Source organism: Stigmatopora argus, chromosome 20, assembly GCF_051989625.1.
Source record: "Stigmatopora argus isolate UIUO_Sarg chromosome 20, RoL_Sarg_1.0, whole genome shotgun sequence".
In the NCBI taxonomy this organism is placed as follows: domain Eukaryota; kingdom Metazoa; phylum Chordata; class Actinopteri; order Syngnathiformes; family Syngnathidae; genus Stigmatopora; species Stigmatopora argus.
The window spans coordinates 3,068,679-3,095,175 of record NC_135406.1 but is presented as its reverse complement, the minus strand read 5'-3'; the positions used below and the strand labels follow the sequence as shown (position 1 = coordinate 3,095,175).

The window sequence follows — 26,497 nt, the reverse complement described above, 5'->3', positions numbered from 1 at the left end:
CTCAAAGTGTATTTTTGTGACAGTATTTTCAGAAACACGCACAGATATGGACTAAAAATAGTGTTTGTTTATTTGAGTCAGTTCTATGTACACAGCACACACAAAAAAATATATATACTATATATAGTTCAGGGAGAATGTCAATAGTAGGTTTGTCGTGTAATTTGGGGGCATTCATGTTTGTTTTCATTTTGCAAAACGACCCGTATTACGCTTTTTCGTTTTGATTGTATGTCAATAACAAACGAGAAATGAATCGTCTCCCGTTTTCTGATTTAGTTTTGGCATTAAACTGTTTGCTTTTTAATTTATTGAACAATATGGGCGCGACCCTTGTGAGAATAAGCGGTACAGAAAATGAATGAATGAATGCGGACTGTAATAGTTTTTGATTAGGTTGAAGCTTTGTTTACATATAGAATGGCGCATGCGCATTAACTAGGGTATCCCTGAAATGATGTCACAGGGATACTGACATTGGCGACCAGGAAGTGAAACACGGAGCAGAACAGGAAATGACAGACGTATTTGTTTATGCACGCTTTCTTTTGTTTGTAAACTGTTTTTCGGCGCTTTATTGCATGACCTAAATGTAGGAATTTACGGCAAAAACAATCAAGTCACGTTTTATGGATTACACTAACAGAAGTCTGCACGGAAGGACTTTTTCCGAGGTTTTTTGGCTTACTTTTACACTCGATGCAGACTGCACAACGAAAGTCACGAATAAGGTAAGAAATTTTGCAGTTTTCTACTACAAGCGTCTCTAAATTTATATTTCTACTAGTAGAATGTGCACTTTTTTCTGTTCAACTTGATCTTCATATCTCCGTTCAGATGAAAACGTTTGGCCAACCTCCACAATTTAATTAAGTACACGCAGCTGCAGTACAAGTAAAAAAAAAAAGTAAAATAAATGAGTTGTTGCTGAACCATAAAATCCTCATTTATTTAAATTGTGTGCATTTTTAAAGAATATTTTTATGTTTATTTAAATATTTAAAGAGTGCCATACTACCCACTTTAAATGGATTGGCCGACTAGTGACAAATTCATTTCAATTCACAGCAAAACGACAAATGGACGCCTCTCGTCCTGTACTACATAATCTGTCCACACGGTGGCGGTCAATGCCTCTTGAGACTGGTGTGTCAACCACCAATGAGGACGAGGATTTCTCTATAGCGCATGCGCCGAAAATGTCAATGTTTATTGTGAATGTCCTCGCAAGTTTGCTTGAATTCATCACAATTTAACAACATTAATGTCGTCCTTATCGTGAAAGTTTGGTTTTGCGGAAAGAGTGCGCCGCAACCAAACGAAAGCTGAAGAATGACAGCGAACGAGGATCAAGAGGTAAGGCGCAAATGCAACACTTGAGTTAGCAAAATGCTAACACGTTTCCATTTCTCGGCGCATAAGTACACGTTTGAACTACGAGCTCTTGTTTTAAGATGGAGTTGGAAGCTCTTCGCTCCATCTACGAGGGAGACGACTGTTTTAAAGAGCTCGGTCCAGTTTCTTTTCAGTTGCGGGTGAGTTACAGTCAATTACATTATAATAGTAAGCAAATAGTCATTTGCTTCTAAATATATGTTCCTGAATGGAGTTGTTTGTTGGTATCATTGGCTGTATTAGCAGCACTGCATTCATTTATTATGTATGTAAAAAAATAAGTCATTAGTAGTCTTTTGAAGAAAAAAAATGCTTATCCCTGATCATAAATTCCACACATCAACAGATAGGAGACATAGACGACTCCAAAGCCTTTATTTTGGACATCTCGTGGCCAGAGACGTACCCCGAGACGGGCCCCCAAATCTCCCTGGGTGGCTTTTTTAACAACAAAATGTAAGTCAGCCGCGAATCTTCTGATGGAGAAACACAAATGGAATTTCACCGCCTATGACAGCGCTCCAGAAACCAAGAAAGTCATTCTGTCCAAGCTGGAGGAACAAGTGGAGGCCAACCTGGGCGACGCCATGACGTACACCTTGTTCGAGTGGGCCAAGGAGAACCAGGAAGCGCTGATGGAGAACCACAGACCCGTGGTCACCGCCGTGGTGCGTTCAAAGTCCGGGCAAAAGGAGTCAGTCGGTCTGGTCGCTCTGTCGCTGACCGTCCCGTTCCCGACAGACGCTAACGTCCGGAGGCGATTCGGCGGCCAACGTGGCGGCGAACGCCAAGAAGAACAAGAAAGAGCAGCTCACCAAAGCGCAGAAGAGGAGGATCATCAATCGGACAGGTGGGAGGGCGTGTGCGGTCGATTGGTCGCCGGTCTTTTGGTCGCCATGACCGCGACAACGGGCGACCAAAAGACCAGCGACAAAACAAGGTAAAACAAGACGGTCTACGCATCAATAAAAGCCAATAATTGCCATGAGCAGTTTCACTGAGCCGACGCGTGAGTGTAGAAGAGTTTGTATGTACGTGCGCTGTCCCTTTAAGAAGCGACATCAGGGTCTTAAGTTCTCCAACAAAAAAACAATAAAAGTCCGGGACATTTGGAGCTTTTCTTTAGCCTAATAATTACTAGGGCATTAAGTATGACTAAATAGTCATACACAGTTTGTATTTAGGTAATTTGAGCAACGATTTAAATGGTAATTATCACTTGCCTTCCGGGCGACCAATCGACCGTGTACCGTGGAAGGGCGTACGCCGTGAGTTTCACCGAGTTGGTCACATTTAAACTGAGACTTTTTTCCAATTGCGCTTTCAGACAACAAAGGGGAACTGCCAAGAGGTTGGAACTGGGTGGACGTCATCAAAGTACGTATGCAATGAACCTCCTACATATGCCTGCTGTATTCATTTTTTTTTAACATTTTGATATTTTTTTTGTTCCCTTCTTATGACCAAAATCCAGCATGTAAGTACTGAAAACGTTCCAAGAATCCGGACGTGTTGCGTCATTCTGGGTTCTTCTTCATGTTGCAGCTGAGTAAAACAGGAGGCAAAGATGGCGAATAGCCCCCCCCCCCCGCCGGCGTTCCAGGACGACAGGTGGACCGATCGGAGGCAATATTTTCAATGCATTGTTTTCCCTAAAGGATGACTTGAAAACCCGGTCAAAAGCCAAGAAAACGGCTCTCCCCGTTCTGAAGGTACAGACTCGCTGCTCGGAACATTTGCCTTAAAAATAGAAGTTTTGTATTATCGCCACACTTGACGATTTCACCAGATTTGATTTATTTCAGTTGTTTAACCTGAAAACCATTTTTTTATAGTACTCCAATAAACCGCAGTTGACAAACTATTTTGACGACTGAAACTTTGTTTTCAGAACTTCTTAAAATGTTTTTATTACAATTATATAGGACAGCGTTTTCAAGTTGCGACCAATCAAAACAACACAGCGTTAAGCTAATCACTTTTGAATACAAGTCCACTTTCCCAGTTTTTTTTTTTTAAATTGGCCTGCTTGTGTGACTTTGCGTCTTCTACGCTTTCCAAATTAGCGGACATATTTTTATCGGCATGGAAAACGTCGCCCCTACTTGGGCTTGGGTTTATCTACATTAGTGTCCCGTGAAATTCTCTCGTTGTAATCGTTGACGACATCCAAGAGGCCCCTTTTCAGGGATTTTTCCAACCTGGCGGAGAACTCCCTTATAAACATGTTCTCAAAAAAGCTATGGATGTTGTGAGCGTTCTCGAAGGACTGCGCGGATGGCGGCCTCCCGGACGCCTCGTCCTCGCCGTCGCCGGGCGGCGACTGCGCCAGTTTGATGCACGAGGCCAGAGAGGACGGCGGCCTTTCTTTGAAAAGGACGGACAGGCGCGTCCTGAGGTTTTTTCTCTCGCCCATGGATTTCACTCGCTTGCTCTTTCTCCGGCCGTAGTGCGTCTTCCACATGGCGGAGAGCTTTTTGAAGATGGGACGAATGGACGGTTGGGTGCTGATGCACTCCAAGAAGGAACCGGGGCAGTCCTCCAGAAGCCAGGAGATCTTCCGCTTGCCACGCCGCAATTTCACCCGATTCCAGTCGGAGGACACGGCTTGGAGTTCCGGCGAAGTCTTGCCCGGCTCGGTTGTTTCTTCAAAGGACTCTTTGACGCCGTCGGAGGAAGACACGGAGGAGCGACTGTCCTTGGAGCTTTTGAGCTGGTGATCTCCGGGCACTCTGGACGAAGGAATCTTTTCTTCCGACAACTTCGGCTCGGGGTCCGCCGCTTCTCGGGAGAGGCACCAGCGCGAAATCTTCTCCACCGACGACTTGCAGATGACGTCCACCGAGTCCCTGGAAGACGACCTCCTCGAGATGCGGTCTTGCGACAACCTGGAGATGGCTTTCATGGCGTCCTTGGAGGAAGGCCTCCTGGAGAGCCTCCCTTCGGAAAAATTGCGAACGTCCAGCGAGGACTTGGAAGAGGACCTGGACAGCCGGCTTTCCGACCATTTGGGTGAAATCCCCATTTCTGCAGAGGACGCGGACTTCCTGGACATTCTGTCCTCCGACAATTTGCGGACATCCACCGCCGATATGGAGGAGGCTCTCCTGGATAGCCTACTGTCCTGCATCTTTGGAAAGAAGCCAACTTCTTCTGAGGACGAAGACTTCTGTGAAATCTCATCCGACCACTTGCAGACATCTCCGGCTTTGGACGAATCTCTCGATAGCCTTCCCTCCGAAAACTTTGGGCCAATCCCTACTTCTTCCGACGACATCGACTTCTGAGATAGGCGGTCTTCTGACCACTTGGAGACATCTCCCACTTTGGAAGAATCCCTCCTGGACAGCCTACTTTCCGACACCGTAGAGACCACCCCTTCTTCGACTGGGGACAAGGACTTGTAAGACGTCCTGTCTTCTGATAGTTCAAAGGCATCTGCCGCTTTGGATGAAGCCCTCCTCGAGAGCCTGCTCTCCGACAACTTGGCGACGAGCCCCAAGCCTTCCTCCGGCGACGAAGAGGTCCGGGACACCCTGTCTTCCGACAATTTCGGCTTGAGCCGTGTAGATGTGCAGTCAAAATCTTCATTGAAAGCCGTCTCTGCGACCGTGTCGTAGAACCGGGATACGCTTTCGGCCCGGTCCGCTGCATCTGTGGAACAGCTCTTGACATCAAAACGCCGAACGGCGTCCTCTGGCGAAGGACTGGTGACGTCAAACGACTCCTGGGCCCGGACTCTTTGGTCTTGGGGCCATTGCGAGTCATCGTCTACGGCATCGGATCTCTTGGACAGCCTCGATTCGAACTCCTCGTCGGAATCCACGACCTCTGGCGAGATATTTAAGTTGACCACCGGCCAATCGAGATCGCCGTCCGAATCGAACGACTTTGCCACATCGTGCGACGGATGGCTGGGATCCACCGATTCCAGGGAACTCTCTCCTCGGTGGTCTTCTTGCCACTGACAATCGGCGTCCGTTTCTGAAGTCCCGCGTGACCCCGCCATTTCCAGATCGCCTACCGCTCCCGGCGACGCCGTCTCGACAAGACGTCCCCGTGTCCACGCGAAGTCGGAGGAAGGCCTCTTTTCCACCAAGTCTTGCGACGACCCCGGATCCGTATGCGCCGTTTCGACCGACAAGCCGGTGGCGACACCGTCTAGCCGCCCCTCGGAGGACCTCCGTTCCGGCGAATCCGGCAGACACAAAACGTCCACCATGTCGTGAACCAGGTTACTGGCCGTGCTCGTCCTTTCCAGTGAACCGGACGAAATCCTGGTGGGATCGTCGCGGGGGGTCCCCTGGTTGGCCCCTTCCGATCGCTGCGAAAGGCTCCGGCCCTCCAGTGACCCTACGACTTCCCGATGGTCCGTTTCCGGGTCCTCGGGTCGAGACCAAACCGCTTCTTCCGGCAAGCCGGTGGAGGGACGCCTGACCTCCGGCGCTTCTCGATCCCTGAAGTCCGCACGCGGCGTCGTGGTCTCGGCTCTGGCGTCGCTCATGCTCGACAAGAGGTAACGCTCCGGCGTCAAGTTCCCCTCGGACATGGGCGAAGGGCCGTCGGGGGATTGTTCGGTCTTGGTCTTGTCGCTGCACATACTGACCGTTTTCTCCAGGGTCATCTTGACTTTCTCCACGATGGTCTTGCCGATGCTGTCCACCACCGGGTTCAACACCTGGCTGATCAAATCCTTGGCCTTCTCCAGGAGGGACGCCGACGAAGCGGGAGAAATGACGTGGCCCGGTTCCTCTGAGACGCGGCCAGGTTCCTCCGAGACGCGGCCAGGTTCCTCCGAGACGCGACCTGGTTCCTCCGAGACGCGTCCGGGTTCCTCCGAGACGCGTCCGGGTTCCTCCGAGACGCGTCCGGGTTCCTCCGAGACGCGTCCGGGTTCCTCCGAGACGCGTCCCGGTTCCTCCGAGACTCGACCAGGTCCCGGTTCCTCCGAGACGTCGCCGTCGTCCGCTCCCTCGAGGAACAAAACGTCGGCGTCCCGAGCGGCGCCGGAGCGAGCGAATATCTTCAAGGCGGACGAATCGCCGCCGCAAGCCCCCTCCTCTCGATCGGCCACGACGATTCGCTGGGAGAAAAAATCCTTGAGGTGCTGCTTGATCTTCTCCTGGGTGAGCACGCCGTAGGACGATTCGTCGATGCGGGAGGCGGACGCGGCGCGCTCCTCCCGGTCCCAGACCACAATCAGCTGCCTCAAGTTGGCCAAATCCAAGGTACTTTTCTCCACAATGCTCTTGATGATGTGGTTGATGTTGGCTTCTTCATCTTTATCCTTGAGGCTGTAAGTGATGTTCTAAAGCAGAAATGCCATTATTAGAAAGGTAACTGCACACAAAATGCCCTCACGGCGGCCATTTTGGCAGTTGGAAGCAAGATCTTACAAAAACACTTCATGGTTCTTTCCGATATGGGGATTTTTGGACTAGTATTAATGCCTAATGTCCCTTCTTGCTTCTGCAATTGGAGTTTTTAGATAGTTTATTTTATTTTTTAAAGGCAAAACACGACAAGCCATTACCTGTCCCGTACGACAACCCTTGACATCGTCGCCGAGCATCCCCCGCTGGGCGAAAAAATCCTTAATGCCATTTTGGATCTTCTCCACAGATAGGATTTCGTTTCCCGGCCCCAACGTGGGGCTGTCACGACTCATGTTTGCCGGCCGTGCCGATCCAGTCCACCCCTAGGCCAACAAAGGGCGCCGGGGTACGACATCGCGGCCCTTTGTCACCAGGCTTCGACATCGCGCTTTGTCGTCAAGGCCGTCCCGCAAACGTTGTCATCAAGGCTCACCGCCATCAAAGATGGCGACCGGGCCGACTCGGTAGGTACGAACGGGCGTTTCCAACCCCGATTTTGGAAAAAGGCACGACGACTCGGCAAAGTCGCTTTAGTTGGATTTATTTCCTCTTTTTTAATACATCAAAAATAAAGAAAGTTCTCACTAAAAGAAATAACATGAATGAATGTGACAGCACGACATGTCCTTGGATGAGTGCAAGGGGCTTTTAATTGGCGTTGGATTGTGCTCTTGTGGACTGGACTGGACTGGACTGAACTGAACCGACGGGCAGGTGGGTAGAGGTGAGGTGGGTCACTACCTGGAACGGCGGTCTTTTCTGTTCTTGTCCAGACTTTTGTCCATAGTCTTTTCGTTGTCCCCCCTGCATTTGGGACAGTACCACTTGCCCTTGGGTTTGTAGGTGAGACCCACGCAGGAGAAGTGGAACCACTCGATGGGGCACTGGTCGTTGTCGCAGCCGATCATCTCGCCGTAAGACACCTGCTCGCACAAGCAGTAAGTGGGCTCGTTGGGGTCGATGGCAAAATCCACCGGCGAGGCGTCGCGCTCCTGCTTGGACTTGCGCTTCTTCTTCTTGGTGGACTTGGACTTCTTCTCCCTGGGCAGCGGCACGGGCGGCTCGTCGGCGCCGTCGTCCGCCACCGAGCCGTTGGCCGACGGGTGGCTGGAGTCTCGGCTCTCGCTGTTGCGCTGGCGCCGCGGGCGGCGGGCCGAGGCCCGGTCGGCGCCGCCGCCGCCGCCACCACCACCACCACCACCACTACTACCGCCGCCGCCCCCACCCCCGCCGGCCGGAGCCACGGCGGTCGCGGCCGGCGGCTCCTGGACGTTGGCGCGGCGCTCCGTGGCCGGGCGCTCCGGTTCGCAGGGTTCCTGGAGGCACAGGGAATGCGAGTCCATCTGGCGCGAGCGGTTCTCCACCAACTCCGTCATCTGGGTCACCACGTGGATCTTCTCGTCGCCCAGCTCCTGGCTGATGATGAGCGCCCGTTGGAGTTGGACCTGCAGGCGTTTGCGCTGGCCGCCATCCTGCTCCGCCTTGTACTTCTCAAAGACTTCGTCCACCTCTTTCAGCACTTCTGCAAAGAGAAAACGGCAAGCGGATTGGACGTCTGCTAATGTCAATGGCAGCTCGTGAGTTAAGCCGTGTCACGATACCAATGACTTTCGAGTGGGTAGTGGTATAGTAATAATAAAAGGTACTATGTGATTGACGCAAGAAGAAGGGCGCTATTTTTTTGTTTGTTTTTTTAAAAGGAAGCATTTTTTTTTCAAACAGTCCGCCTTACAGCCTTTCACCGGAAGTGACGAGACGGAGATAACGTGACGGGGGCAGGGCATACAACAGCAGCTCTCGCACAGTTGGCGGAGCAGCCAAAAAAATCTTCACATCCCCTTGACTTTTCCAATAAATTGACACCGAACGCCATCGGGTAAGCCCAACCTAGCCGGGAATCGAACACGGTCGGAATACATTTGCACATCTCCCACAGGGCCAGCCAATGTGCATTTCCCCCCCGCCCCCCTTGCAGGAGTTCGCTAATGCTGCGTTGACGTAAACTGGGAAACGAGGCATTCCGAGACGGAGCCCGTTTGCAACCTCCGCCATCGCCGCGGTCAAAAGTGCCCTCGATGGCGTTACCTTGGTACTTGGCGTCGATTTCCCGAAGCACGGAAACATTTCTTTGTATGTCCAAAGGTAGAGACTCCACGCATTCCAGATAATCCTCCACGTAGTTGGCCAGTTGTTGCGATTTGTCAGCATTGGGGTAGTGGTGGCCTAACATGTTCCCCGCGATGCATGGAGAATCGAAACCAAAAGAAAAAATAGGATTGGATTGAAATGCCGGACGACTTGGCGAGCTGGCGAGCTCGTAAGGGCAGTTCACTTCAAACAAAACTGACACCAGCGCGCATGCGTGAGTATTTTCCTTTTATGGTTTTCAACGCTCTCTTCCCCCCTCCGAGGCGTCACGAAAGGCGTGGCCCGTGATAATGCGCCTTCGCCATTGGCTGGGAGAGAAGGTCATTAGCATCGCATTTCTAGGTACATTTATTTTTATTTTTTTAGCTACAGATATATATTGTTGAATTGTGTGATGGGGAAACATTTTCAGGACTTAAAAACAAATAACATTTTTAGACTATCAGTTCTAATGCCATATTCAATTTATGCATTACCCTGCGTCTCCGCTAGAGAGCACGGTTGGGTCTTGTAACTATAATAGTGTTTAAAAGAGTTTCGTTTGGATGTGAATGGAAATTTCCTGATATTTTGACTTCTAATAGCAATAATTGAGCAGCCAATTTGCGGATTAGCACTCACGACACCCTAACTATTGTTACACAAATTGACGACGTCCAATCAATTTTGATTGAGAGGGTGGCAGCGATCATTCGCACTAATCTAATCATTATTTTAGGAGATTGACCTTTTCCTCAACTAAACGTGCAAAGTTTCATTTCCTGATAACCTCCCGTCATAAGAACTACTTACAGACGAGTCTCACGACCTATTTGTGGTATTAATTTCACAATAAAGGCAAACGGGAGAGTTTACATTTTGAATGTCCGATAGTTTGAAGGTCTGATTACTCGTTTTGTTGTGTCTTTAGGTCATAAAGAGTGGTGCCACTCAAAACGGTTCAAGAATGACATTTTGAAGCAGTAAAACTGACAAGGTAGCCTTTTATTTTGGCGCCTGGTGTCCGCTTCCGGTTGTTGAGCGTGCTTTTAAAGGCGTGCTTGACTAGCCTTTGAGCAGTACCGTCATTTGGTCCATCGTCGTCGTTGTTGGCAGTCGATTACCTGCACCTGCTGCCATGAAAAGTGCCATTTTCATTCTTTTTTGCTGCCTTTTCTCAGGTAATTCCATAAGTGTCCTTTTTAAAACGTATTGTTACTGCGTTTAAATGTTGTTTTGTTTTTCTAAGGCAGCGGTTTCTTTTCATTTTCGCTTTCTGTCGTGTCCTTGACGTTTATTTCCCAAACAAAACTTGGAAAGTTTGTTGAAAACGGTCAACAAGAACTAATTTGACCCTCAAGTACTCGTTTGCGACTTTGACGAACAGGAGGTGGACTTTTGATCTCGCGTGGATGTGGCGTTATCGTGCTGCATTTCGACTCAAAAGTCAGCTGGCACTCATTGATTAGCGTTATTTGTTTGTTTGTTTTGTTCTTCTCCCCCACACCAAGTTGAAACTTGACATTTGTGAACCGACGAGTGGCTTTCATCCCAATATTTCCTGCTTCACGTGCTCAAATGTCTTATTTTTGTCCCCACATTTGCAGGGTTGTCACTGTCCAAACATGTCAAACCGCCTGCCACCATGGCTCCCGCCGGAGAGTTCTTTTCGTCAAGCCAAACGGTGATGACCACCGAACCAACCACACCCACGACGGTAATCCCCACCAGCGAGCCTACGACGTTAACCACGACCGGCGAGACTACGACGTTAACCAGTCCCGTGTCCGAGACCTCCCACGCGCCCTCGACCATCAACGCTACGACTCCCCACGCCGAAACGACCATCAACGCCACGACGGCGCCGACTCCCCACGCCGAAACGACCGCCACCGGCACTCCACCCCAGCCCCAGCCCACGCCGCCCGGCCCCGTCACAGCGGGAGACTACCGTTTACTGAAGAACGACACGACGGTTTGCGTGATGGCTCACGTGGCCTTGGCAATCCGCCTGGAAACACCAAAGGTAGCCCTCCCTCGGTCTTGTATCGACGCCACCTTCTACTCCTAACAAACGATTTGCAGGCCAGCGGTGCGTTCAAGGTCCAGCCAAACAAGACGCATGCCGTCGGGGAATGTCGGCAGAGCAGGAGCAACCTCACGCTGGTCTTCCCGGAGGGTTTCATCACTTTCTTGTTCAACAAGGTTTGCTTTTTACCGCCAACTCTCCAAAATCCAGCTTTAAAAATGACAGCTGATTGACATTTTTTCATTTACTAGCTTTATCATAGATTTGACTGTAGGTCATGTGATTTTGGTCACGGGTGAAAAATGGCTCGAAAGAGGAAGTGGACTCGACAAGCCTGTTTCTCTTTTTTTGTCAGGACATGTGATGATGTGTTTCACACTGCCTCACCCGCACAAACACCACCATCAATTAAAAAAAAATGCACCTAAAATAATCTAAGTGCATCTGATGGTACCAAACCACAATGGGATCTTCTTATTGGCTCCCAAGCAGATGTGATGATACAATGGCCCTGACAAGCACTACTAAATGCCTCCAATCAATCACAAGCCACCTAGTCAATGATTGAATATTAATCGCACAATCACTGCGATTGTTTGATCAATATTAAAATACTGCTTTTTAAAATGTTTTATTTTTCTATAGAGTACGGAGGATAGCATCGGCTACGTCGACACTTTGACGTTCCGTCTGAATTACCCTCTGAGTCCAGGTCAGTCCAATTTTAAGCCTCGAAACCGGGTTGTCATTTATTAATTTTTATTTATCCCCGCTTCATCTTTTGCAGCAAGCTCGCGGTTTTCCGCTAGCAACAATTCACTTCGCGTCCTCTCCGCTAAGCTCGGCCACTCGTATTCGTGCCGCAGCGATTCTTTTTACATGGGCAACGGCTTGTATCTGGACGTGAAGGACGACCGCGTGCAGGCCTTCAATTTCTCCAAGAGTAACGAGTTTGGTGTCAGTAAGTAGACCCTGGATGAGGATTTTTTTTAAATTTTCTACTAGACTTTCATAGAAATGTAACTTTTAACACCGGATTTCAGCTGACCAGTGCGCGGCCGATCAACCCAACTACAGCGTGGCCATCGGGGTAGGTGTGACGTTGCTGGTTCTCATCCTGGTGGTGGTGGTGGTCTACCTCCTCGGCCGCCGGAGAAGGGCGGACGGCTACCAGGCGCTGTGAGTCCAAGAAATCTCCCGTCCTCCGTCGCCCCTTCGACCTTGTGTGTGTATTACTACCGACTTTACGCTTTCAAGACTCGGGTAAGATCAGTTTAAAAAAAAAACAATTGGAATTTATGATATCAGTTGGCTGTCATCACTTTTACGATTTTCTGCACTAATTGCACTCGGAGCCCAGCTGTTTTTGTGAATGTATATCTGCTACTGACTTTGGACAAAGCGGACGTCGCTAACTTGCCAACAACGATGAATGCATGTCCCATGTGTTTTTGTATTTTTAAATGTGACTGGGTGCATTTGCAGTCTAATAAGGGAGTTTATGTACACGTGTGTCATGTCTTTATGCCATTAAAGGAATCTATTTGTAAAACATGCTTCTGACAAACTTGGATTTAAGAGCTTCAATTTGTCTGTATAAAGATAAAAAAGTATTTTCAATGAGGTGCATTGACCACAAGGTAGCGTCGTATTCCTTTAAAAAAAGAACCATTGCAAGCGTTCTTTCCCATGTTGCTTTTATTAAAAAATATATATATATTACAGTGGTGTGCCGTCAGGGCATTCAAGGCTTTCTCTGCTGACCTAAGAAATATCTGAATCATATATCAATTTGTTTATAATGTAGTCCAGTGCACAATCATGAATGCCCATGTTTACGCGTCTTAATTTCTTAAATCAAAACGGATGTCCAATTATACCAAAATAAAGGCTCCAAAACAATCACTCTTCATACGGCAACAAACAAAAACATTCCTCAACTTTCCTGCCTATTGCTTGCACTGTCACTAATCTGAATAATAAAAAATATATCTAAATTCTGAAATCTTGTTTCAATATTTAATTTATCTTCAAAACGAAGATGAAATGGAAAATGGTTATGTTGCTGGCCAAGAAAAAGCCTGTCAGAGATGTTTGGAAGATGGGTTAAGTCACGCAAAAGTATATGAAGGCTGTTAGTAACTACATATGTACACGTTAAATAATGTGTTCATTAAAGTGGGAAACTTTCGTAAAAGAAGAGGGCGATTGGAAGGAAAGTCATTTCACGTGGCTCAATTGTTGAAAAGCAATAAACCGTTCGAATTATTTGGAAGCGAAATCGGGGAAACAAAGTACAAGCAGGATTTGTTTACGTCTGCTTTTGTCGCTTTATTTATACGTAATATGTCGTTTGCGCAGGCGCGTTATCGTGGGCATTCCTGAAATGACGTCAGAGGGAAACCTAGGTTCACACTGGCACCAGCGACCCAGAAGTGGAACTGGGAGCGGAACAAGAAGTGAGTAACGAATTTGTTTGTCGTGCTTTCTTTTGTTTGTAAACTGTTTTTTGGCGTTTTATCGCATGATCTAAATGGGGGAGTTTACAGTAAAAACAACTGATTGACGTTTGATGGATTACATGAACAGAAGTCCGTAAGAAATGAGTTTTTTCGAGGTTTTTTGGCTGATTTTTTTGCACTCGGGGCAGGCTGCACAACGAAAGTCACGAACAAGGTAAGAAATGCTGCAATTTTCTACTACAAGCGTCTTTTGATGTATTCTTCTACTTGTTAAACGTGCACTTTATTCTGTTCAGCTTGATCTTCATATCCCAGATCAGATCAAAACATTTAGCCAACCTCCACAATTTAATGAACCATTTCCCCAATTTATGATTTATTTGATTATCTGCCACAAAGTGGAAAAAAACTATTCTAGATATATATATCAAATGATACTGAAAATCTGCAAATGAAGACTGGTTTATTTTTAAATATTTCACAATGACAGATTGGCTCAAATATTAATTTTCCATGAAACTGATATTATATATATATATATATATATATATATATATATATATATATATATAATATTACCGTGTGGTCAATATAACATTTATATTGCTTCTATATATATTATATATAGAGGCAATATAAATGTTATAATGTCCACACGGTAATGTAAAATACTGACTTGTAACTAGCCTCTCGGGGAAAATAATTTTGACGTAAATTACTATTAATAGCATCGAATTGATCGTATCGTTCAATTCATGCCATCCCGGCTGTGAAAGCAACATTAAATCCTGCTTTTCCAACGCTGTTCCCAGTACGTGAAGTAGCCTTCCCATGACGTAAATTTACGTAAAAGGCGCGATTACGTCAGCTGTGCGACTTTCGGGGCAGATAGAAGCGCGCGGTAAAACAAGTGGAACACAATAAACACACGAACATGTGGCCGGCTTCTTGCTGAGCTCAACCGGGTAAGTGGCCCGTTCTACGTCGAGTCTTATTCTATTATTCAGTATTATAAACCTTACTTAGGTGCGGCAATTTTCCGCGAGACTACCTTTCTAATTCGAAATTAATCCGGTTGTGCTAACTAGCCGCTTGTAGCATGTCGCACCCAGTTGCCGGTCAGTTCCAGTCGCTTTTTTTATGGGTACTACGTCTCCGTTTGCTTAATAGACTCTCCGGTACAACTCCAAAAGGTCGAAATTGTTCATTTTATTCAAAATTGTAAGTGGCATTTAGCGTAGCGCCGGTTCCATTGAAGCGCCAAATGCTAACGTTAGCTTAGCTTTTATTGTGTATATGTGCGTGTGTCTTGGTGTGCCCCGCCCACCCATTCATATTTACTGTCATTTGTCTGTTAGAACATGCAATTTCAGCAGGAAATGACGCAAGAATTCCCCGTGAGAATGACTCACTCAATAAGGATGAAAATATTATGCTACCTTTGAAATGTCCCGACACTGAGAATGAATTTTGTTTGCAAAATGTTTTGTCACAATCGTTACCGCAGGCGAAGACGACCTTTGAGGACACGATGGGCTTGCATTCGTCCCAGAAGAAGCACTTCCCCTTGCGGGGGATCGACGGGGTGGTCCAGCTCTTTGACGCCGAGCTCCGCAAGACCGAGCCTGACCTGGCGCTCCTCTCCCTGGTCCTGGGTTTCGTGGAGCACTTCCTGGCCGTGAACCGCGTGGTCCCCGTCAACGTTGCCGGCGTGCGATTCGAGCCGCTGGAGCCCGACTCTCCCAACTCCTGTTTCCCCACCGTGGAGTTGGGCACCATCTCGGCGCTGTACGAGCGCTTCACGGCGCAGATCCGCGGGGCCGTGGACCTGTCCCAGTACAGGCGGACGCCGGCGGGCTCGAGTCGAGAGTTGGTGAAGAAAGTCTCGGACGTTATCTGGAACAGCCTCAGTCGCTCTTACTTCAAAGACCGCGCTCACATCCAGTCTCTCTTCAGCCTCATTACCGGTAAGCGGCTAAGCCGGCCACGCCGAAACGACCGACTCGTTTAAAGGAAATCCCGAGAAACCGCCACGTGTTCCACCAAGGGACCAAATTGGACAGCTCGGGCGTGGCTTTCGCCGTGGTGGCGGCCTGCCAGGTTCTGGCCTTGAAGGACGTGCACCTGGCGTTGTCCGAAGACCACGCCTGGGTCATCTTCGGCAAAGACGGCGACGAGACGGCCGAGGTCACCTGGCACGGCAAGGGCAACGAGGACCGGCGGGGACAGACGGTGGCGCCTGGAGTCAACGAAAAGGTAAGGTTTGGGAAAGGAGTCGATGACAGCTATTTAGATGAACGGAGCGCTTTGTTGCCCTCTTGTGGCGTCGACGGGCCAATGCAAATAGCCGATTGAATTGTTTTGACCCCTCCAGAGTTGGCTGTACCTTAAAGGCTCCTACATGAAATGTGACCGCAACATGGAGGTTGCCTTCATGGTGTGCGCCATCAACCCCTCGCTGGACCTCCACACCGACAGCTCGGAGCTCCTGCAGCTTCAGCAGGCGAGCGTTCGAGAAGACCCTCGCAAACGCTCTCGACTCCGAATCCTGATCTCCGTTTTCTATTCGCAGAAACTGCTGTGGTTGCTCTACGAAAGAGGCGACCTGGACAGGTAAGTGTGCCAGCGTCGGAGGCGTCCAAACCTTTCGACGTCCAAACCTCTCGTGTACTTGGCGGCAGGTATCCTATGGCCATGGGGACTCTGGCGGACCTGGAGGACCAAGATCCCATTCCCGGCAAGGAAAGCCCGCTGGAAATCCACCGAAAGGTCGCTTTGGGGTCTCCCGGGGGATGCGCCACTTCACGCTAATGTTCTTTGTTTTCTCTCCGTCATCTCCCCAGGCCGTGACTTCGGCCCAGAAACATTACAACAACGAGCACATCTACCCCTACATGTACTTGGCGGGCTTCCACTACCGCCACCGGAACGTGCGGGACGCGCTGAGGGCCTGGGCCGACGCCGCCCAAGTCATGCAGGAGTACGTGGCCAGTTTTTCGGGGCGCAGGTGGCCTCCGCTTTTTACGCTCGTGACGTGACCGCCGTCTGCGTTTTTTGCAGCTTTAACTACTTCCGCGAGGACGAGGAGATCTACAAAGAGTTCTTTGACATCGCCAACGACGTCATTCCCAACCTGCTCAAGGAAACGTCCGTCGCCGAAGACTTGGACGGCGGTGGAGCGGTGAGAAGTCCTCCGTCGCGGCCATCCCCGAATGTCCAGTCGTGCGTCACGTGCTGTTTGCGCGTGGTAGGAGGAGCCTAAGCAGCAGCAGCAGGAGGCGGCCCTCTCGGCGCTGCGGGACCCGGAATGCTTCGCACACCTGCTGTGTTTCTACGACGGCATCTGCAAGTGGGAGGAGGGCAGCCCCACGCCGGTGCTGCACGTGGGCTGGGCCACCTACTTGGTCCAATCCCTGAGCCGCTTCGAGGGGCAGGTGAGAAAGCCACCCGGCGGCCGTCGGCGCCGCAAGACGCTGACGCCGGCGTGCGCCGTAGGTCCGACAGAAAGTCTCCATCATCACCAAAGAGCCAGAGTGCCCGGACGAGGACGACGCGTCCAGCGAGGATCCCTGGGAGGGCCGCCGCCGAGGTCCCCGCAGGGAGTCCAAGCCGCCGGAGGAGCAGAACTCGCCCCTCCCGGCCGCCCCCGCGTCGCCCGCCTCACAGACGGCCGGCGCCCAGCCCAGGAAGGTCGGCGAGGGTGGCGGCCGGCGCCGCTCCGAGGGCAAGCCCAAGTCTCCCGAAGCCGGGGCGGCCTCCCCGTCGCGGGCGGTCTCACCGCCGCCCCGCCAGGCCGCCCCCGTGGTGGTCTTCCAGAGCGAGAAGATGAAAGGCATGAAGGAGCTCCTGCGCGCCGCCAAGGTGAACTCCAGCGCCATCAAGCTGCAGCTCACCGCTCAGTCTCAGGTCCAGATGAAGCGTCAGAAGAGCACGCCGCCCGGCGACTACTCCATGTCCTTCATGAAGAGACAGCGCAAGTCGCTTTAGGGCCACAAAACCCGGCTGTGAAGGTCACCCGCGATTCCTTTTAGTCCTGCGTCCCCAAAAGCTCTCACCAAGTGCTACCAAGTCAACGCAAAGATTGCTTTACAGTGGAGCCGCGTCCCCAAAAGCGCCGAAACCACCGACGGGGTCCTCTCGTCCACGACGTGGTCTGAAAAAAGTGACTCGAACCAAAACCAAAGCAATGACGTCGATTCCCTTTGTCTCATGTTGAAAAGACGGAAAGCTGTGAAAGTCCATTTAGTATAGTTACTGTGTAACATTGTCCACGTCCATGTTAAGATTAGCTTCTTTCTTGCTAGCTCGATGTTGCCTTACTTTGCGTTTTTTTTGTTTTTAGATGAGGCCTTTTAGTCCGTTTCGTCGGGAAGACCACGCACGCTTGGCACGGAAACGGGTCACAAGTGTTGTGGCATTTCATTTGGTGTTTTTTTTTGTATTAACAAGTAATAAAGACCAAGAAACGGAGGCTAATCTGAATTCATGTTTTGTACTGGAATTCACTCTAGTGATTTGACCACACAGTAACTCTACTTTTATTTTCCCATTTACGACAACCTCCCTAATTATGAGGTAATGTTGGCACCCGTGGACGATGCTTGTTATCGTCTTCCAAACGTGCGCTTGTTTCTTTAAGTCATTTTTTGCTCTCTCTCTCTCTCTTCGAAGGGTGGGAGGTGTCCAATCGCCGTTCTTTGTCCTCCCAGTCGAGCGGCAAAGTGATGAGTGCCGCCTAGAATAAAGCGCAACACCCGAGCAGCAGCGAGGAGACATGGACCGGATCGGGGTGTCCTTCCTCGACCCTTTGGACGACTACGAGCTCCTCCACAGGATCGGGTGCGGCACCTACGGCGAAGTCTTCAAGGTGAGTTTCCAATTCGGGCTTTGTGCCAAAATATGCGGCAGTGCCAAACTTGTTGTGGAACAGGATTTGCATTTTCCTGCGCAAAGAATAATCAACAATGACGGTCCAAAAATGCGATTCTACTCTCAAATTTTAGTTCCATTTCAGTGTTTTCAGTTAAAGTTCAAACATTTCAAACTATTAGACCAGTTTCTCCCGACTTGAGGAATGCAGATGTTACGAGTAGTAGAATGACTGTAGGGACATTCATGAAATGTCACTCTCTTCCCCTCGCACCAATGGCGACCAGTCCAAGACAATGGCCCGCTTTCGCTTGGGTGGGAGGTCAAAATGTGGGTGGGGGAGGGATTGGCGAGGCTGAGGTCCAGAAACGTGACAGATTTCATTGGCAGATTTCTTTTTGCGGATAGGATTGGTCGCCGCTCTGTATCGATCGTTGCAGAACGCGTATCAAAGAACGGCGCTATTCGGGTGAGGTGGCAACTCTATTATGAGTTACAGGAAGAGTGCTTTTCAAACAGGAAGGAAAACAGGAAGTTGACGTGCCTTTGACGCGGATGCCGGAGTTTGCATCCGTGTCTGTTACTATGTTCGCGTGGCCGTGATTTTCCAAAAAGCAACTTTGGAAAATGCGTCCTCGGAGATGTTTTGACTGGTCTGCGTTTTCCGTCCCCCCCTCGCCCAGGCTCGGAACCTCCGCACCTCCCAACTGGCCGCGGTCAAGATCGTCAAGCTGGACGCATGTCAGTCAGTAGCGACGTTGGTGTTTTTCCGTTTGGAGAGAAATCTCTGAGCTCCGAGCGATTTTGTGGCGCAGGTGATGACATCACGTCCATCCAGCAGGAAATCACCATGATGAAGGAATGCAAGCACAAGAACATCGTGGCCTACTTCGGTAGCTACCACAGGTACGCGCGACCGGGCCCGGCCGCAAAATCCCTGTAAAGCTGCTTGCTTTGCCTCCGCGGCAGGAACACCAAATTGTGGATCTGCATGGAATTCTGCGGCGGAGGCTCCCTTCAAGATATCTACCACGGTACGAGTGCCCGGTGTTTTTCTTAACACGTTCCATTCGCTTTGTTGTGTTTTCCAAAAGTGACCGGTCCGTTGACGGAGAAACAGATCGCCTATGTGACCAGAGAAACCCTCCAGGTAAAAATAATAATAATAATAATCACATCTTATTTTGAAAGTGCCATAAAGCTCACCATCTGGTGCGATGCGTTTCCTTCCCGCAGGGATTGCATCACCTGCACGAAACGGGGAAAATGCACCGAGATATTAAGGTGAGGCGAGCGCTTTCGCGCCGTCTTCCCGTCTTCACACCGAGACGTTCTCCACACACAGGGCGCCAACATCCTGTTGACGGAACGCGGAGACGTCAAACTGGGTCGGTCGGCGACCGAAAGGCGTCCCGATGGTACGGTACGCTCGGCTCATTCGCTCCATTTGCCTCGCAGCCGATTTCGGCGTGGCGGCGGAGATCAGCGCCTCCGTTGCCAAAAGGAAGTCTTTCATCGGAACGCCCTACTGGTCAGTAATTTGTAGGGATGCCACCATGACAATACTCGTACGGCAAATTTTTGGGTCACCGATGTGGGATCTAATCCATATACATTCAATAACTTCGAATTAGAGGAAGCACACAGAGTCAGCCGTGATGAGTTTTAACTAGCTTCAGCTGAAGGAGGGAGTCAGAGTAGCCAGCGCCAGTAGATGTACTAACCTCCAGCCTGACCAGTTTGAATCCCCTATTTATAGGGCGTTTTTTGTCGGCTTTTTCACGATTGGAAAAATGGGATTTTCACCAGCCTTGTTCTACACATTCATTTTAAACAGCCCCTTACCGTCTCTTGTGCCTCCTCTTTTCCGATGAGGGTTCATTCTTCAAACGGGCCGCGATCGACCGAAACTGCCCTCTCTTTCAAGGTAAGAGTAGCTGACGTCAGTAATTCTCGGCTTTCAGTCCACCGCGGTCCGAAAATTCAGAAATGACTTTCCCGGGTTTCGGCACCAAAAAATGTCGGATCTAATCCATATACATTCAATAACTTCGAATTAGAGGAAGCACACGGAGTCAGCCGTGATGAGTTTTATCTAGCTTCAGCTGAAGGAGGGAGTCAGAGTAGCCAGCGCCAGTAGATGTGTCTATACTCCAGCCTGACCAGTTTGAATCCCCGCCTGCCTCCAACAGAGCCGCTAGTTTTATTGACAAAGATCATGTGACACAGATACAAACTTTAGGCGGGAAAATGTGAACAAAGAAATGGGCGTGTCATGGTAGATGACGCACCCCTTACTCATAGGTGTCACGGACGGAAATTTCCACTAGGCTATGCAAAATTCTATTCTAGTGACTACACTAAATAAACCAATTGACTAATAAAACGCATAAGAATACATTCCATACTCCACAGCCGATTTGTCAAGAGGATTAATTTAGTTAATTTATTGTGTTGGTAGGATGGCCCCAGAGGTGGCGGCGGTGGAAAAGAAGGGCGGCTACAACCACCTGTGCGACATCTGGGCCTTGGGGATCACGGCCATCGAGCTGGCCGAGCTCCAGCCGCCCATGTTTGACCTTCACCCCATGAGGTAAGTGCGAGGCGGCGTCCTTCCGTCCTTGGCGGCCATATTTTTTGCCAATCCCGCTCCATTGCCGCAGGGCATTGATGCTAATGTCCAAGAGCGCGTTCCAACCGCCCAAACTCAAGGAAAAACACAAATGGTGAGTTGAACCCCCTAACCGCCGCCGCTCCCGAGGTCGAATGCTTTTTTCTCTCGTAGGTCGGCGGCCTTTCAAAGCTTCGTGAAAATGGCGCTCATTAAAAACCCTCGGAAGAGGCCGTCGGCCGAGACGCTGCTTCAGGTGAGCGAGTTTAATCCAATCTAATTGGCTGATTTTCTTCTAAATATACATTTCTTTCTCCGTTTCCTCCAGCATCCGTTTGTGACGCAACTATTGACCCGGAATCTGGTGATAGAGCTTCTGGACACGGCAAACAACCCCGAGCTGCACGCCTCGCACGGCTCGGACGACAACGACCTGGAGGTCTGGTTCCCGGAGCGAGAAGCCCCGCCCCCTCTGCCGTCCCCCCCCTTCACGTCCCATCTCTGTCGGCAGATGGACCCGGAGGCTCCGGACAAGATCCCTTCGGCGGCGAAGCGTCTGTCCGTCAAGAGGACGGTGTCTGAAGAACAATGTAAGATACCAAAGTGTTAGCGCCTGAGAATTGGCAGCTCCTCGCCGGATGTCTAGATGGCGTTTGTGTCCTAGAGTGGCTTCCCTTGTCTCCATTTTCAAGTGGCGTAACATCTATGACGTCAACCAGGACAAAAGGGCCCTCAGTTGGCGCGTTCGCGGCTGCCCTCGTCCGCACGCTTGGACGGGAATGGCGCCGAGAACGTGCTAGCTTGCGACGCGCACTGGCTCAAATGGGCTTTTGTGTCGAGATGCTATTTCCACTATTATGGACACTTGTTTCTTTTTCTTGCAGTCCACCAAGTGAAGTTTGGACCCCCGCTAAGGAAAGTCACGGAACCTTACCCCGATTTGGTAATTAAAAATTCCACCGCACGCATTGAGAGTGGCCCACCCGAACCCACGCCGTCTTGTCCGTCCCGACAGAGCCGCTACGACGACGAGTGGAGCTTGTCGGGAGACGAAGACGACTCGCCGTAAGATGCACTTCCTTATTGTTTGTCATATTCCTTTTGTGCCTTTTTGGTCCACTTTCTGCGGCGTGGCCATAAGACTTGAACCAGAAATTCTTCAGAATCAATCACCCACTTAAAAAAACACACCCCATATTATGCGCTTTCTAGAACGAGGTTTATCATCAAACTATAGAAATGTCCTTCTTTGTCGTACTCTTAGCCGGTATTCAGTCTTGTCGCGTTTGTCGCCACTCTGAGCTTTTATTTTGGGAGCCATTGGCGTCACGGCGCCCCGCCCCGGTTCCTTCCCCACCATTGTTTTGGGCCACGGGGGGAGATAAACAGCAGGTCTTCCTGTTGCAGGAGCCTGCTGGAATGCGTGGAGCAAGCTCTCCAGCTGAGGTAGGCCACGCCCATCCTCTCCCTCTCGTCACCTAAACATCAGCTCACCTCATCCTCGTGTTTAGCCCCTCCCCGATCCCTAAAATGTCCCCTGGATTTTCCCCGCGATTGACCCGCAAAGCCGCTTCGTCCGAATGTGTTGATGCGCTCTCCCCCCCTTGTGGCCGCGACCGACATTGAGGAGCATTTCTTTGCCTTTTCAGGAGTTTAACCATCAGGAGGACGCCGTCCGCTGATGTGAGTCATGGCTTAAGGCAACCAATGAGATGAAGGAGAGCGATTGACTGGGTGTCCGCCATTTTGGACTCTTACAGGGAGGCAAGAAGAGCGGATTGTTGAGCTCCACCACGGCATCCCTGCCCGCCTTTTGCTCTTTAGGCGTCACCGCCAGCGACAGAGACTCGACGCAGAGCTGCACGCTCGGCCCGCTCGCCGCCTCGGACTCCGCCCCCTCTTCTGGTACCAGCCCGGCTCGCCAATCAGACGTGAGTTCCCTTCTTTAAAAAAAAAATCTGCCAAAAGTTTTGTCCCGCTGCTCGGCGACGCAAGACGTCAGGCGGCGCGGCGGCGACCCGTGTCTGCCCGTGGGGGGCGCCGTGACCGCGGAGGCCGGAAAAGAGACTGGGCTCTCAACCGAGTGGAGCACCATGAGAAAAAAGGCGGAAGAGTCTGTGAGTTGACGCCCTCAAAAAACAACTGCCACAACAATTGCATATCAGGTCGGAAACCAAAAACACCTGCGTAAGAATTTGCACAAGTAAGCATACAAGGTGACCCGAGCGGATCGGAAACCAAAACAAACTGCGAAAGAATTTGCTCAAGTAAGCATAATAATTTCATGTAAGGTAAACAGAGCGACAGTATTTTGAAACAATATGCGAGTATTTTCGGAAGTTGATTCGATTATCGCCATCTGCCGGAATCCAAGTCAAAGCAATTTAAGAGTCCTTCACAGATCTTCATTGCGAACTCGGATCAACAGTCCTCGGCCTGGAACATGGTGACCTGTCCGGTCAATACTCCTGAAAACAATTAAATGTCCTTGAAGCCAGCTGCCATGTAGAGTGACCTCGAGCTTGCTCGGTCCCAAATTGAAATAAAGCTCCTATACATAAAAATGATTAATGCACATATAATAACATCCCAGAATAACCCCAACACTTTTCCTTTGGGTATTTTTAGAGAGCCCATTTTCACGGACTTCCTCCGACCCCTCGAGTCCACGTGAGTGTCAAATCCAGCACCGTTATACGAGCACGAAATCCCTCCGCATGGGATGGATCCAATCGGCTGTCCTCTTTTCCAGATGGGCGCTTGCTTCTCCAAAGTCTTCAACGGCTGCCCTCTGAAAATCCACTGTGCTGTCACCTGGATCTCCCCCACTTCCAGAGGTCAGAGTATCACTCTTCAATGATTCAAAAGGAAAGCCTTGGTATTGACAGCCCCCCCTCCTCCCTCCCACATAGACCAGTATCTTATTCTTGGAGCAGAAGAGGGAATCTACACGCTCAACCTCAACGAACTTCACGAAGATACGCTAGAAAAGGTAAAGGTTCGCTCAAAGTCCTCGAGTTCGTGCGTCCACCAATCGCTGTTTTCGCAGCTGCTACCTCAACGCTGCACGTGGCTCTACGTCATGAACAACGCGCTGATGTCCGTGTCGGGTAAGGTCTCCGCACGAAGCCGCCACGACCACAACGGCTCTCACGCCGAGTCCCCGCCGCAGGGAGATCGTCGCAGCTTTATTCCCACAGCCTGACCGCCCTGTTCGAGCAGAAGGGACATTTGGCCAAAAAGCACGGCAGTCTCTCGCTGAGCACCGGCCGCCTGGCCGAGAGGATCGGCGGCGCCAGGTGCGACCGCCGGACGGACTCGGTGCCTCTCGCGTTGCCGTACGTCTCAAAGATTTGCCTTTGTCTCCGCAGAAAGCTCGCCTCCGTGAAGATCCCGGACAGCAAAGGGTGCAGAAGGTGCAGCGTCGGTAAGTCCGGCCGGGCGAGGAGGGATTCCTACTCGGGTCCACGTCGCCGTGTGCGGTCGATTGGTCGCCGGTCTTTTGGTCGCCTCGACCGCGACAACGGGCGACCAAAAGACCGGCGACAAAACAAGGTAAAACAACACGGTCTACGCATCAATAAAAGCCAACAATGGCCATGAGCAGTTTCACTGAGCCGACGTGTGAATGTATAAGAAGAGTTTGTATGTACATGCGTTGTCCCTTTAAGAAGCTACATCCGTCAGGGTCTTAACAAGTTCTCCAACAAAAAACAATAAAACTCCGGGAAATTTAGAGCTTTTCTTTAGCCTAATAATGAATAGGACATTAAGTTTGACTAAATAGTCATTCGCAGTTTGTATTTAGGAAATTTGATCAAAGATTTAAATGGTAATTATCACTTACCTCCTGGGCTCTAAAGCTCTAAATTTCCCGGACTTTTATTGTTGTTTCTTGGAGAACTTGTTAAGACCCTGACGGATGTAGCTTCTTAAAGGGACAACGCATGTACATACAAACTCTTCTTATACATTCACAGGTCGGCTCAGTGAAACTGCTCACGGCCATTGTTGACTTTTATTGATGCCTAGACCGTGTTGTTTTACCTTGTTTTGTCGCCGGTCTTTTGGTCGCCCGTTGTCGCGGTCGAGGCGACCAAAAGACCGGCGACCAATCGACCGTGTGTACCCACGTCTCACCCAAAGTTTTTCTTTCAGCGCGAAACCCTTACACGGACAGCACTTTTCTCTGTGCGGCCGTTCCGTCCGGTTTAGTTCTGCTCTTGTGGTATGAGCCTCTCCAGAAGTTCATGCGCCTCAAGGTATGGAGAACCCTTGGGAGACGCCGCCCCGAAAGTCCGAGGGTTTCACATTTTGGTTTGCTCCTAGCACCTGGCGGCGAAGCTGCCCGACTCTCTCGTGATATTTGAGCTCCTGGTGTTGGTCACCGACGAGGTCCCGCAGCTGTGCGTCGGTGTGAGGGACTGCGCCGAAGGAAATCTCCGCTTTGATATCGTGGAGTTAAACGGGTCGCCCGTGGAGGAGCCAGGTAGGCGCAGAAGAAAGTTTCTGTCTGATTTGGATTGGACGCCTCCAATGGAAATCTCGCTCTTGCAGAAAACGGGGCTCTCGAGGCCGTGCAGGTCACCCAGTTGGACCGGGACACGGTTCTCGTAGCGTTAGAAAGTAAGCTAGCGGTACCTGGTCGACTTTTAAAGGTAAGAGTCATCTGCTAAAATGGATTTTTGACGCCGCAGGAAGCGTGAGGATCGTCAACCTGCGGGGCCTTCCGTCCAAGGAGCTCGCTGCCGAAATGCCGTTCGACTTCCCCGTCGAGACGCTGGGTAAAAAAATATGAGGGGCTTTCCGAAAGACTATCGCACATTTGGTCTGATTTGCGTTTGTCCCAGTTTGTTTGCAGGACAGCGTTCTGGCATTCTGGAAGCACGGCCTAAAGGGGAGGAGCTTTCGTTCCAATGAGGTAATTGAGGCGCCCGATTGGATGCTCGATCGTAACCGCGGCAACACCCTGAATCCTGTTCACTTTGCAGGTCACCCAAGAAATCACAGACGAGAGTCGAGTATTCCGAGTTTTGGGAACAAACAGGTACCGTAAATATAGTTTTATTGAGTGCAACAGTTTCCTAAAATAGAGCACTTTTATTTTCCGGAATAAGACTTTGGCTCAAAGGGCTGAAAGATCTCCATCTTTTGTTTTGGTCCGTTCACAGGGACATCATCCTTCAGAGCACACCGACAAACGAGCCCTCGGCACCGAGCAACATCTACATTCTGACGGGCCACGAAAACAGCTATTAAAACCTTAGAAAGTACATCTGTAAAGTATTCACCGCCAGCCGGAGCTCACGCTAACCGTAAATATAGGTATTTATTTTATTATGCTTTATCGAGCAAGGACCGAGGAATACGACACTATCAAGCGTGAGTACATGTGTTTTTGTATCTTTACATTATTTATGGGACAACGTGTGTAAGATAACACTCACCTATCCCTGAGATACTTGAATATATTTTGCGTTTCATACATTTGTAACATTTTCTCAATGCTTATGATTATTCTTGTGTAACTTGGACAAAGATGATTGAGACTGGACTGTTAACAAATATCATATATTGTAGCGCAAGTGAAATGAAGCTATTTCTACACGGGGTGGAAAAGTGTGCCTTG

General features: G+C 50.0%; 6 protein-coding genes across 12 annotated transcripts; 4 read left to right on the top strand and 2 right to left on the bottom strand.

Annotated features, from left to right (window-relative positions):
• The first annotated feature begins 485 nt into the window (after positions 1 to 485).
• Positions 486 to 8,438, top strand: rwdd (RWD domain containing 4). Of its 6 annotated transcripts, none has more exons than XR_013297414.1 (12): positions 1,111 to 1,356; positions 1,455 to 1,535; positions 1,742 to 1,851; positions 1,913 to 2,063; positions 2,137 to 2,245; positions 2,723 to 2,772; positions 2,941 to 3,107; positions 3,846 to 5,911; positions 6,014 to 7,234; positions 7,386 to 7,484; positions 7,614 to 7,708; positions 7,820 to 8,438. XR_013297414.1 is itself a non-coding variant. In XM_077589649.1 (7 exons), exons 1-7 carry the CDS (start codon positions 1,333 to 1,335, stop codon positions 2,971 to 2,973), a joined length of 558 nt encoding a protein of 185 aa, XP_077445775.1. In that variant the 5' UTR covers positions 1,111 to 1,332; the 3' UTR covers positions 2,974 to 3,259. The 6 variants fall into 6 exon arrangements, 1 of the variants encoding a protein (XP_077445775.1); XR_013297415.1 differs by having other exon boundaries at positions 7,386 to 7,499; XR_013297416.1 differs by adding an exon at positions 486 to 731 and having other exon boundaries at positions 1,286 to 1,356; positions 7,386 to 8,438.
• On the bottom strand, positions 3,188 to 7,146 carry LOC144066246 (uncharacterized). Its single transcript, XM_077589645.1, has 2 exons — positions 6,929 to 7,146; positions 3,188 to 6,703 (listed from the first exon to the last, which is right to left on the bottom strand). Exons 1-2 carry the CDS (start codon positions 7,061 to 7,063, stop codon positions 3,497 to 3,499), a joined length of 3,342 nt encoding a protein of 1,113 aa, XP_077445771.1. The 5' UTR covers positions 7,064 to 7,146; the 3' UTR covers positions 3,188 to 3,496.
• ing2 (inhibitor of growth family, member 2) lies at positions 7,296 to 9,136 on the bottom strand. The gene is made up of 2 exons (XM_077589648.1): positions 8,856 to 9,136; positions 7,296 to 8,292 (listed from the first exon to the last, which is right to left on the bottom strand). Exons 1-2 carry the CDS (start codon positions 8,998 to 9,000, stop codon positions 7,508 to 7,510), a joined length of 930 nt encoding a protein of 309 aa, XP_077445774.1. The 5' UTR covers positions 9,001 to 9,136; the 3' UTR covers positions 7,296 to 7,507.
• Positions 9,137 to 9,917: 781 nt separating this feature from the next.
• cd68 (CD68 molecule) lies at positions 9,918 to 12,482 on the top strand. The gene is made up of 6 exons (XM_077589647.1): positions 9,918 to 10,078; positions 10,505 to 10,923; positions 10,983 to 11,102; positions 11,572 to 11,638; positions 11,714 to 11,887; positions 11,970 to 12,482. The coding sequence occupies exons 1-6, from the start codon at positions 10,036 to 10,038 to the stop codon at positions 12,107 to 12,109; spliced, it is 963 nt and encodes a 320-aa protein (XP_077445773.1). The 5' UTR covers positions 9,918 to 10,035; the 3' UTR covers positions 12,110 to 12,482.
• A 1,729-nt stretch (positions 12,483 to 14,211) lies between these two features.
• men1 (multiple endocrine neoplasia I) lies at positions 14,212 to 17,870 on the top strand. The gene is made up of 10 exons (XM_077589646.1): positions 14,212 to 14,353; positions 14,896 to 15,355; positions 15,436 to 15,644; positions 15,763 to 15,891; positions 15,961 to 16,001; positions 16,070 to 16,157; positions 16,232 to 16,368; positions 16,449 to 16,569; positions 16,640 to 16,822; positions 16,884 to 17,870. Exons 2-10 carry the CDS (start codon positions 14,920 to 14,922, stop codon positions 17,373 to 17,375), a joined length of 1,836 nt encoding a protein of 611 aa, XP_077445772.1. The 5' UTR covers positions 14,212 to 14,353; positions 14,896 to 14,919; the 3' UTR covers positions 17,376 to 17,870.
• A 282-nt stretch (positions 17,871 to 18,152) lies between these two features.
• Positions 18,153 to 26,487, top strand: map4k2 (mitogen-activated protein kinase kinase kinase kinase 2). 2 transcript variants are annotated; one of them, XM_077589641.1, is made up of 32 exons: positions 18,153 to 18,255; positions 18,941 to 18,998; positions 19,073 to 19,163; positions 19,227 to 19,291; positions 19,352 to 19,407; positions 19,494 to 19,541; positions 19,603 to 19,645; positions 19,716 to 19,788; positions 20,719 to 20,850; positions 20,921 to 20,983; positions 21,043 to 21,124; positions 21,197 to 21,307; positions 21,380 to 21,458; positions 21,753 to 21,811; positions 21,884 to 21,933; positions 22,276 to 22,314; positions 22,518 to 22,551; positions 22,629 to 22,773; positions 22,837 to 22,985; positions 23,497 to 23,538; positions 23,621 to 23,705; positions 23,781 to 23,860; positions 23,918 to 23,978; positions 24,041 to 24,167; positions 24,240 to 24,295; positions 25,027 to 25,130; positions 25,198 to 25,357; positions 25,426 to 25,494; positions 25,566 to 25,652; positions 25,719 to 25,789; positions 25,860 to 25,915; positions 26,040 to 26,487. In XM_077589641.1, exons 1-32 carry the CDS (start codon positions 18,163 to 18,165, stop codon positions 26,125 to 26,127), a joined length of 2,556 nt encoding a protein of 851 aa, XP_077445767.1. In that variant the 5' UTR covers positions 18,153 to 18,162; the 3' UTR covers positions 26,128 to 26,487. The 2 variants fall into 2 exon arrangements, with proteins under 2 accessions (XP_077445767.1, XP_077445768.1); XM_077589642.1 differs by lacking the exon at positions 22,276 to 22,314.
• The last annotated feature ends 10 nt before the right edge of the window (positions 26,488 to 26,497 follow it).

Coding starts and splice junctions, on each gene's coding strand:
- rwdd (XM_077589649.1), top strand. CDS start 1,333: ATGACAGCGAACGAGGATCAAGAG. Junction 1,357..1,454: donor CAGCGAACGAGGATCAAGAG/GTAAGGCGCAAA, acceptor TCTTGTTTTAAG/ATGGAGTTGGAAGCTCTTCG. Junction 2,773..2,940: donor ACTGGGTGGACGTCATCAAA/GTACGTATGCAA, acceptor TTCATGTTGCAG/CTGAGTAAAACAGGAGGCAA.
- LOC144066246 (XM_077589645.1), bottom strand. CDS start 7,063: ATGAGTCGTGACAGCCCCACGTTGGGGCCGGGAAACGAAATCCTATCT. Junction 6,704..6,928: donor AGGGTTGTCGTACGGGACAG/GTAATGGCTTGT, acceptor TTTCTGCTTTAG/AACATCACTTACAGCCTCAA.
- ing2 (XM_077589648.1), bottom strand. CDS start 9,000: ATGTTAGGCCACCACTACCCCAATGCTGACAAATCGCAACAACTGGCC. Junction 8,293..8,855: donor AATCGACGCCAAGTACCAAG/GTAACGCCATCG, acceptor TTCTCTTTGCAG/AAGTGCTGAAAGAGGTGGAC.
- cd68 (XM_077589647.1), top strand. CDS start 10,036: ATGAAAAGTGCCATTTTCATTCTTTTTTGCTGCCTTTTCTCAG. Junction 10,079..10,504: donor TTTTTGCTGCCTTTTCTCAG/GTAATTCCATAA, acceptor CCACATTTGCAG/GGTTGTCACTGTCCAAACAT. Junction 11,639..11,713: donor GAATTACCCTCTGAGTCCAG/GTCAGTCCAATT, acceptor CATCTTTTGCAG/CAAGCTCGCGGTTTTCCGCT.
- men1 (XM_077589646.1), top strand. CDS start 14,920: ATGGGCTTGCATTCGTCCCAGAAGAAGCACTTCCCCTTGCGGGGGATC. Junction 15,356..15,435: donor TCTCTTCAGCCTCATTACCG/GTAAGCGGCTAA, acceptor TGTTCCACCAAG/GGACCAAATTGGACAGCTCG. Junction 16,002..16,069: donor GAAAGAGGCGACCTGGACAG/GTAAGTGTGCCA, acceptor ACTTGGCGGCAG/GTATCCTATGGCCATGGGGA.
- map4k2 (XM_077589641.1), top strand. CDS start 18,163: ATGGACCGGATCGGGGTGTCCTTCCTCGACCCTTTGGACGACTACGAG. Junction 19,542..19,602: donor AAATGCACCGAGATATTAAG/GTGAGGCGAGCG, acceptor CTCCACACACAG/GGCGCCAACATCCTGTTGAC. Junction 22,774..22,836: donor GGACTCCGCCCCCTCTTCTG/GTACCAGCCCGG, acceptor ATCTGCCAAAAG/TTTTGTCCCGCTGCTCGGCG.